Source organism: Manduca sexta, unplaced genomic scaffold (genome assembly GCF_014839805.1).
Source record: "Manduca sexta isolate Smith_Timp_Sample1 unplaced genomic scaffold, JHU_Msex_v1.0 HiC_scaffold_3226, whole genome shotgun sequence".
Taxonomy (NCBI): domain Eukaryota; kingdom Metazoa; phylum Arthropoda; class Insecta; order Lepidoptera; family Sphingidae; genus Manduca; species Manduca sexta.
In genome coordinates this window covers 3,715-14,705 of record NW_023594271.1, presented here as the reverse complement: position 1 = coordinate 14,705, position 10,991 = coordinate 3,715, and the positions used below count along the sequence as shown (strand labels likewise).

Below are 10,991 nucleotides of genomic sequence, written 5' to 3'. Positions count from 1 at the left end.
TGCAAATACAAAAGCACGCGTCTTCACATTCAAATACTTGGCGAGGCAAATACATCGCACTCCGACTGAACAAAACTTAATTACAAACGTATGTTGTTGACGTATGTAAAATCAGTTTTTCTTTGTATTTTCTTCTCACTTTAATTAATTCAAATGCTATCGTTTGTTAGCGTATATATTAAATGCAATAAAGTGTAAATATGTATTAATTTAATAGGTTAATTTGGCATAGATAATATCCAATTAGTTAAAACAAAATATATTTGGAATATGTTTTAGTAATGTACATATTTAAAATTGTTTTTAACGATGAGCCTTATGTGGCCGTAGACTAAAATAACTTGGAGAAATAATGTCTAAGTTCACTTATTATGATAACATACTAGGTCTTTAGTGACATCATAGATTTTCTGTTAACTCTTACACAGCAATTATTTTATTACTAGCTTTTGCTCGCGGCTCCGCCCGCATTATAAAGTTTTTCAGGCTAAAGTTTTCCGTTATAAAAGTAGTAGTTTCCGGGAGCCTATGTTCTTCCCAGGGTTTCAAACTGTCTCCATACCAAATTTCAACTTAAATACGTTGGGTAGTTTTTGAGTTTAAGACGTTTAGGCAGACGGATGCCGCGGGGGACTTTGTTTTATAATATATTTTTTTAGAACTTTTTAAGAGGAACAATCCCGTCATACATCATTGTTGTATAACTTTAACCGTTTACGCAGCGCACGCAACGGAAGCTCTCAAAACTAATAAATTGTCCCCGTATTTGCAACATGTTTCATTACTGCTCCGCTCCTATTGGTCATAGCGTGATGATATACAGCCTATAGCACCCCACAAATAAAGGGCTATCCAACACAAAACGAATTTTTCAGTTCGAATCGGTAGTTCCTGAGATTAGCTATTACTGCTCTGCTCCTATTGGGTATAGCGTGATGATATATAGCCTATAGCAATCCACGAACAAAGGGCTATCCAACGCAAAAAGAATTTTTCAGTTTGGACCGGTAGTTCCTGAGATTAGCGCGTTCAAACAAACAAACAAACAAACAAACAAACTCTTCAGCTTTATATAATAGTATAGATTTGAAACGTGTGTAATACCATCGATCACGAAACTTTTATTCAAGACTGACAATTCACCAAGCACTAGAACATTTAGGCTAACGAGTGAGACTGTGGTGTTAAAACCATCAAAGCCATCACTCATCGATTAATCACCATGATACAAATGTTTATGATCAAACCAATTATTTTTATTGATAGTCAGATTGTGGCAATCAAATACTAAAATAATGATATTATTTAATTGAATGTATTTGGTGGCTGTGATAGCGCTAAAAACATGTTACGCACTATTTTATCACTTGGTTTGAATAGCATTGTAATAAAGAGAAAATGTCATGGGCATTGACCAGGACGGGCCCGTGCCTCCCTAAATCGAACAAACTTACATACTTTTGGTACTTATGTTGAATTATTGGGATTAAAAGCTGGCTACGCTCATGAAAAATGAAATCAATTGTCATTAATATAAAGACTAATTTCGTCTTGCATGATCAGACTAGATATTTTATTTGTTATTTGATTATCACTATTATGATATTATCAATTAAACTTTTTTCAATTATGTATTATACGGCTTGAGAAATGTTTAATTAAATCTGTATTGTTTACAAAATTACTGATTCTACAATGTGTCTGCAACATTAAGTACGCCTGATAAATTATCATTCCGAACTAGATTAAGTGTTTGGTTAATATTGACACGTGTGGGTAGACTGTCGAAATTTAGACATGCTATCGTCTGAGATGACTTGTATCGTCGCTTCGAGATGACTTGTACAATAGAACAAGTCATTTCAAAGCTGCTAGTTTCAAATAGATTTGACGCTCTGTTATAAAGCTCAAATTCCTTTACATTAATAAAACAAAAAATCACAAATCATTTTCAGCAATATATTTGCTTAAGATACTTTTTAAAACTTATCATAGTTATTTATATTATTTTAACTCACGAGTTCTATAATAAAGAGAGTAAGGAGACAAGAGGGTTCTTGTCGGTATCAATTAGTAGAGTCACTTCAGTTCAGTTTAAAGTAATTCAGGTATCAATAGGGATGGGTAAGATTTTCCAAAAGAGAATCTGAACTAATATATAGGTACAATATATACATAAATGCGGTCTGTAAACCGTTCTAATGATCGATTGATCACTCCATAGTATAAAACAAAGTCGCTTTCTCTGTCCCTATGTCCCTCTGTATACTTAAATCTTTAAAACTACGCAACGGATTTTGATGCGGTTTTTTTTTAATAGATAGAGTGATTGAAGAGGAAGGTTTATATGTATAATAACATCCATTAAATAGTGGAGGAATACTGTTATTTTGTTATGTTATACCCGTGCGAAGCTAGAGCGGGTCGTTATGTTTTATATACAACATTCACAGTTTTTCTGTAGTGTATTTAGTATCAGCATGGCACCCGTGCGAAGCCGGGGCGGGTCACTAGTATTATATAAAATACAAAAGAGAAGCCGGCCTTACTTGAAGTTATATGGACTCTCCGCTACTCTCATGTACTTGCGTCTTAGGTATATTCTATCAAACCAAAGTAAAAATAAAACTAAAAATCCAACTTTGAAACCCAAATTACAATAAGTCATCATTTTGCTACACTCAACATAGCAAAAAATGTTTTGGAAATTTATGAATATTCATGAACATATTTGGAAAATTTAATTAAATTCATTAAGTATCTTAAAACTAACACCTAAATTATTCCACATTCGCTCTCGAATGTTCCACGCATTAAATTCAGACACTAACGAACTCCAGTATTCATAAAGCAAACTATCAAAATGCAAAGTTCTGAAAATGTTTGCTTCTAGAATTTGCATTTGTTATATACAAGTTTCTTCAAGGCGATAATATGGTGTCTTTTTTATTTTAAATTTGTATTTTGACTGCAATATTTTAAAAGTAAAGAAAAATATTTTTGTAACACAAAATGAACTCTATAATCACTTTTAAACTATGTAGAGTTCCTAGCATGTTTTATTAGGTTGTAGGTGGTGTGTTAAAAATAAATATTATTCTAAATTTAAATTTTGAGTACAGTATTTAAAAATAAAAAAAAAAATATTTTGCAACGCAAAATTAACTTTATAAACATTTTAATTCTATGTAGAGTTGCTACTGATTTTTATTAGGTAGTATTTATTTCATATATAATAAGAATGAGTATAGTTAAGCGGATAATTCTGATTAGAATATCAATTTTGTTATAAATGTCAGACTTAAAACTCTAGGGTTGAAAATAACATGAACGTCAAATGCCACGAGACCCCGCCATTGCTTATGACATTCGGGTAACATCTGTCATTTATAGGTCACGTCGGCGACGGAATAAAAATATCTAAATTTCTTTAATAAAAACGTAAAAATCTTCTAAGTGTAATTGTTTAAATTATACTAGGATAGATCTCGCGAATCATTTATTAACCATAACTATTTTTGAATTGGTACAGTTTATATAACCATGGAGTAGACGTAGACCATAACCCTAGACATGGCGTAGGTAACACTAGACATATGAACCATAGACATGACGTAGGTAACAAAACAGAAAACATTATGCCATCATCATGAGTAATGAACACCTATTCTACATTTAAATATTTTTATATTTCTATTACAAAAATCTTGATATTTAATTTTAAATAAAATAAAATATTTAGAAAATCTGCCACCTGCGAGGATGGAAGCCTGGTGACAAGAAGAATACTGAGACACACGAAATCATGATCAAGATCTGGGACGGACTGAGGAAGAGAGCTGACTCCAACAAGGATGGACAGGTATCGCAATAAAATTATAATCTATGACTATATAATATATGTATGTCTATTTCTATGTTCTTTATTTAAATCAGTATGAATCGTAAATAATAAAAAAAATAAAAAGGTCCAACGTTTTCATATTTTGCTTATAACACGCGCTACATTTACGTAGTAAAAAAAACTACACTCACCTTTTAGCCGGCCCGCGTTCCAACGAATATAGTAATAGGTATAGTTCGTTCGCTACGACGCGTATCCACTTTCATTGATGTCTCATCCTCTCCCAGTAACCTCAACCATCTAAGCCGAGGTTCGTAACCCTTTAGTGGGTTGCCCTGAGCATGGCTGCTTAATTTCCAAGGATTGCGAAAGCCTGCAGTGTTCACCCAAAAGTCCGGTGTATTTGTATAAGCCGGCACTTGCCAGGCTAACAAACGTTGTCATGTTAAAAAAATCACCTTTTATATTTCAGTGGTATTTCAGTAAAATTAACTTCGACATAACAAAGCTTCGTAAAAGTCATTCCAATAAAGCGGAGCATGTAACTTTAACAATGTACCCATTGACATTTTAAATATATGGAACAATGCTTAATTGCCCGTGACTCTTTTTTGGGCAAAAATACCGCCCGACCTATATCAAAATATTGCTGAGTAATTTCATCATTGTTAGTCCTTTTTATTTGGCAAAAAACGAGTTCGTTATATAAGCCTCGTTTGGATGAAGTATGCAAAACAACAAAATCAAATTTGACGCCCCGACCGACGCTTCAACACAATTTAATCAACCCGTGCGCGATCAAATACCTTTGGGTCGCGAATTTATTCGTTAGGTAGAGATGATTTTTGCTCTACCTTGCTTTTCTAGTAGTATATAAAATGTCTTAGGTTTTAAAAATTCGTAGAGTATAAATAATATAATATAATATCAGCCCTGTATTATATACTTGCCCACTGCTGAGCACGGGCCTCCTCTACTACTGAGAGGGATTAGGCCTTAGTCCACCACGCTGGCCTAGTGCGGATTGGTAGACTCCACACACCTTCGAAATTCCTATAGAAAACTTTCTCGGATGTGCAGGTTTCCTCACGATGTTTTCCTTCACCGTTAAAGCGAACGATAAATTCACAAAGAATACACACATGATTTTTCAGAAAAGTCAGAGGTGTGTGCCCTTGGGATTTGAACCTTCGGGCATGCGTCTCGGCCGTCCGTTCCACACCCAACTAGGCTATCGTCGCTTTTTTTTTGGGAGAGTATAGTATAAAAATATTATTAGTATTAAGCTTAATACATTTCCATGTTTTGCAATGTTCATAAATGCAAGTAATTATATAAATGGAAAACGAACCAACCAACAGCCATTCAAATAAATAAACTACGTTATGAAAATATGAAAATTGCATTGCAAATAGCAACCGCAGGAATTCAATCTAGTCTATCGAATCGTAGCTGCTACGTATTGCCTACGCCGCTACGGTGCTACGAACGAAATTATGTAGCGTTAAGCTACGCGGATTTTTTTGTTTATCGTCGATTTATAAAACTCTCAATAACTTATATTTATTTTTTTACTTTCATAAAGTGTGTTTATTATTAATGGGCGATCTTATTAAAAAGGTTCGCTTCGTAAATACAATTCAAAGGAACATCTGTTCCACTCGGAGAGACAATTTAGAAACTCATTTACAAAGACCTTTGTCCAATAAAAATTTCTTCACTGTTTTTCTTTTTGTTTCTTAATCGTTATGAAAATACTATTTAGTTCAAATGGAAACGTAATTGAACAAGAATCGACGGCAGTAATCGTTATGCCTGTCTGCGTGTGTCGGTTCCTAATTTCCCTTTTTCTTTTACATTTTTTAACTAATCTCATGTTCGAAGGCTCAAGGAATGCGTGATGCATTGTCGACTTTCATAAAATGTCTCAGGTTTCCTTCTTAATACTTCTTTTAATATTTTATTGGGCATAGAAGGATTCAAAATATACGAATGTCTCAGGATGAGAATAGAATTGCACGTTTATTACCAAAAAAAAAATGGTTGGCAGACTTAACCCGTTTACCAGCTGAATGTTTGCCGGCAAAAATGTTTACTTTGCAACATCCGATATAAAGCTTAGCTATTGTACTTTTAAGCTATGAAATAACTGCATAGTAATTTTGTTTTTGCCGCTGTTAGGTTCTTTTTCAGTTTTCCCGCTATTCGGATTGTAGAGTCGCTTTTATTTCAATAACTCTTGATATATTTTGACAAATATTTTAAATCCGTTTCTTGCCCAGTTATATTAAACTGAAACCATTCGGATACTCTATGAGATACAGCCACCAAAACGAAGTATTTATGTTGTGTAATTTAAAACCCGTCGATACCTCTAGCATGAATATGTGCGTTATAGAATGAGTTAAGTTATAGTTTCGTTTGTATATTTTTGAATGGAAATTAAAACAGCGCTCCTTGACCAGATTTGGAACTAAAACAGCAAGATCTTTTACGCGTGTAAGCTTCGAATAGCAAAACGTGTAACTGTGAATTAACAGCACGAATCTCTTTTTTGACTCATAGTATCTAACGACTGTAAAGAAACTTAAACGTTAAATCGACACCAAGGGAGCTAGGTTCTTAGAGACTTGCTTCATCTCATCAAAATGCCTGACGCTTGATGTTTTTATTATTCATGCTAGGTATACCTGTATACATTATTTAATATTTTTCCAGGTGTCTGTCGAAGAATGGGTGTCGATGTGGAACGACTACGCTCAGAACCCGAGCGCTGCTTTGAAGTGGCAGCAATTGTATTGCCAGTTCATGTTCCAACTGGAAGACGCTAGTGCTGATGGTACCATCGACTGCGATGAGTTCACCACCGTCTGTTCCTCCTACGGCATCGACCCTCAGGAGTGCAAGATGGCGTTCAGTAAGATGGCTAAGGTATTTATTTCCTGATTACTGTATGTACTTTCTAAGGGTACAACTTTAGATAGTTGTCAGAAGTTAGTCCGCGTTACTGGTTGGTGGTAGGATATATTTTATATCCGCCCAGATAGCGACCATCGAACACAAGGTTTTAAAACCCGCCATAGTGGCCCACGTAAGTGTGTGGCGCTCCGTGATCAGCTTGTGCATATCCTGTGTAAGCCGGCATAATTGTGTCGACTGCCGAGGGGTAATCATCTTTTGTCAGTCGACATTCTATTGGACCCCACTCCCCTTATGATCAGGTGTAGAAGGGTCACTTTGCCATTCACGTAAAATAATGAACGGTGTAGTACGCTGAGTATTGTTTTTCAAAATTTGGGGCCTTATTCTCTATCCCGCACTTTATTTTGACAGTGTGTAACAAGCACGTAACACAACGCGTCATGTTTAGGACTATAGAAATTTGGCTTACAGAATACCATTCCACGCACATTTCACGAAGATAACATGACACGGCCGCGTTACGCGTTTACACTATCGTACAGAATAAGGGCCTTGGTTTCACATAATCCTGTATTGATAATCTGTCTCGATAGTACATTTTTAAAGATGTAAAATACATGTAATATATTTAATGAAAAAAGATCTACTCAGTTTTTTTGTGTACGCTACGTCTAAGTTTATTTCAATTTATAAATTAGATTCTACAAGACGTAAATTGTGCCTTATTTCAAGGTTATTTATTAACTTAAAATAATAACTGCTGCGAGGTTAGGTTATAAATAAAGATTTCATAAATCATTTTAGTTTCTCTAGATTACTTTGAGTTTTTCGTGAAAATACTAGCTCAAATTATTATTTACGTCTTTCGTAAGTTAACATGAAAAGGAATCAAAAGACTAGGAATAATTTAATAAAAATGTAAAGCTACTTGTGAAATAGGATAATGGAATTATTGTAGTAATTTAGAAATTGTTACTTGTTAGTTATATTTTAACATTTAACGTTTTCTTTATGAGTGATACCATTCAAAGCTGGAACTAAAAATCCGTATCAAAAACTCAAGAGCCTCTGCAAAACTATTTTTGCCGACGATGCGCTTTGATATCTAATACGCGTAGTAAACGCGATACATACGTACAGAAACCGCGCGTATCAAAAACGCTGGTCGTCAATTCATTGTCTGCACGGTAGTGGCGAAAGGTGACATTTACCCGAAAGGATCCCAAGACAGAGTCTTCATTAAGATAATATAAATGAAGACTGTAATGAAAAAAGAAGAAATTAATTGACTTTAATAAATACTACCCACTTAATTTAATTATTAATATAAAAATATTTTATGTGCTAACTTATTATACAAATATCATATTTTATTATATGTTTGCATGTCTGCCGGTGAAATATTGCTAAATAATTAATGTTACAATATTTGCAAACAATAAATGATTTGGTTTGACAACATTTACGTAAAAATATGCATAATGCGGTCAGTAGATCGTTCTAATGATAATTAGATTCTACATAAAATGCGGCAGAAATCGGGTTATATATACCCGTCGCCACTGCTGTACAAGTTCTCTTATTCTACAAATATAAAATACATTTTGGATTTCTTTTTACATTTACATTGGTATTTTTTAGCCTTTAAAATCGCTTTTATTCAGCGTCAAATAGCCTTTTGTTTCGTTCAGGAAACCAGTGGGCCATATATTATGCTGTTCTCATACAATTATAAATAATGAGGAGCTTACAAAAACATTTCCGCTATGTAATTCAGACTATATAATACCCTTTTTTATATGCTGAATGTTTCGTGGCTTTGCGAGATTGGAAAAAAATAATGTTATATTTTTAAGCAAGTTAGGACTGTAAGCTAAAATTCAAGAATTTAGTAGAATTTTTGAATTTTATAAGAATAAACCAGAGTAACTTACAATAATCCACATCTAATATATATACGTACAGAGATTTGTAACAATGCCCTTGTAAGAAGGTGCCGAACGGCTAATAAATTAAAAACAAATACCGACTCTAACCCCACAATCAAAAGTTTGAAATTGAACGTCTAAAGAATGTAGTTTCCAACTAACAATTCCTTTTATTCAGGGCCGAAACAGCGTCTCCTGGGAAGAATTCCAGGAACTTTGGAAGGAGTATTTCTCCACTGAAGACCCGAACGCGGCCGGCAACTTTATATTCGGCCGAACTAGCTTCTAAACGACAACGTCGTGGAAAACTACATTCCCTACTATTTTTAAGTGTGGTAAGCCGTGCTTTGGTCTCACAGAAATTTCTCGACTGCCATCGTCAAGAATTTTTGTCCCGATTCGTAGTCAATAATATCAAAGGGGATGATGTATTTGGTACTTTAAATTTTCGAACGCCGGCTACAAGTCCGAAATTATTTGTGTACGTGTTCATATTGAATTTCACTTCTCTAGCGGGTTTCGAATTCACTTTTAAGCTCAAACTAGTACGAGTTCTTAGATAACAACGAAATTTAATCTCATAATAGCATATCTTGTAGTCATATCTATTGTAATGTCCTTCGTATGGGTCATATTCCATTTTCAACTACGATTTTTCTATCTTTGAAATTTTCGAGTCCGTACAGATTAATCTATGAAATTAAAGCTTCATTCCATCTTAATTTATATACATTATTACATTATTGTATAATTTATAGTGGTTACTATTGAATTGCTAAGGTTGTATTACTAAGGTCCTAAGGTCATCGCTTCTACTATTTTACAGTTAAAATGTTTTATCGTTATTTATAATTATGTTAATATTATATGTATTTTATGCTGATTAAATCTATGGAAATTCATCCTGTTATGTCGCTATACTATAGATATAGAAATTGATTGATTAAATGTATGTACATAATTGGACTTTTATTTAAAATACATCCTCAATTAATATATTACACACACATCACGCATTTATCCCCGAAGGAGTATGCAAAAGCGCAACCAGGGCACCCACTTTCCGCCGAGTGTGTCCCGTCCCATGATGTGATAGGGGGCGAGCCTATCGCCATATCGGGCACAAATTCCAGGCTGATACTGAGCAGAATAACTCTAATATCACTTTGTTCGACCCGGGATTCGAACCCAGGACCTCAGAGCGCTGCCGTACCGCGCATGCAGTACAACTACGCCACCGAGGCAGTCATTAATATATTAGTTACTATGAACAATGCTTTTGACGTCTTAAAACAACACTACACATTAAATTGCTTCATTCCTTTATATGTTAAAGACGATAATAAATTACAGGACAGGGAATTCGACGCTATAGGTGACAATATGCATGAATAATTGTAATATAATACAGCAAATTATTTTAATAATAATTAGATTCTACATAAATTCTACATTAAGGAAAATATTCAATTAAAATTCATTCCCAAAGTTATCCCAGGGGTCCACGGGAGACTTGGGGGTCTACGTTGGCGTGACCAAAAAATGGGGGTCCACAATTCTTAAGGCATGAAAATTTATCTAGTTTGATAGTTACCTACTAAAATGAAGGCTTCAGTTCACCTATCAATGTAGATAATATTGATAAGGTTTGAAAGAGGTACGGTGACCCTAACATAACGGAACCAGCAAAATTTTGAAAGGGATCCATGAAAAAAAAAGTTTTGGTACCTCTGGGTTATATAGACTCTTCTCCACTGGTAAGGCGACTCAATATTTGTAGGTCAACTGAGTAAGTTTTGACAAATCGCTCATTATTACAAAGTTCTATGTCGAAAGGTCGATCTGGGAATCTTTGGGAGAGGCTCATGTTCAGTAGTGGATCCTGCCATTGAAAAAGAAGATGATGATGATGTTTTTTTTTATACAATTTGAATTATATGTACCAAATAATTCTACTTATGTTTTTTTTATTATAAATTATCTATAATCCCGAAAGACAAATAGAGAATCTTGACTTTTCTAATTATCGACAAAATGAAAATTTCAAATCTGTTTTTTCTGACTTATTTTTATTTACATTTTATTTTATTTGGGAAACTTACAGCTAGTAAGTTAGCTATAACACTATATTATTATCTTAAACATAACATAGTATTATAAGAGGTAACCAACGATATCTAGAGGTCACTTCAAACATAGTTCAATCCGTTAAAAACACAAAACAACACACATATTCTGCACAAAAATACAGAATATACTGTCAATTCCTGCAAAATAATAAACTTGACAAAGCCCAA

At 34.1% G+C, this 10,991-nt stretch overlaps 1 protein-coding gene across 1 annotated transcript; it reads left to right on the top strand.

The window, feature by feature from the left end:
* Window positions 1–3,742: 3,742 nt before the first annotated feature.
* LOC119192815 (calexcitin-2-like) lies at window positions 3,743–9,655 on the top strand (the record flags this gene model as incomplete). The annotated part of the gene is given in 3 exon segments (XM_037446575.1): window positions 3,743–3,862; window positions 6,563–6,775; window positions 8,873–9,655. Coding segments are annotated over 3 exon segments (444 nt in total), but the record flags the coding sequence as incomplete, so codon positions are not given.
* Between the last annotated feature and the right edge of the window lie 1,336 nt (window positions 9,656–10,991).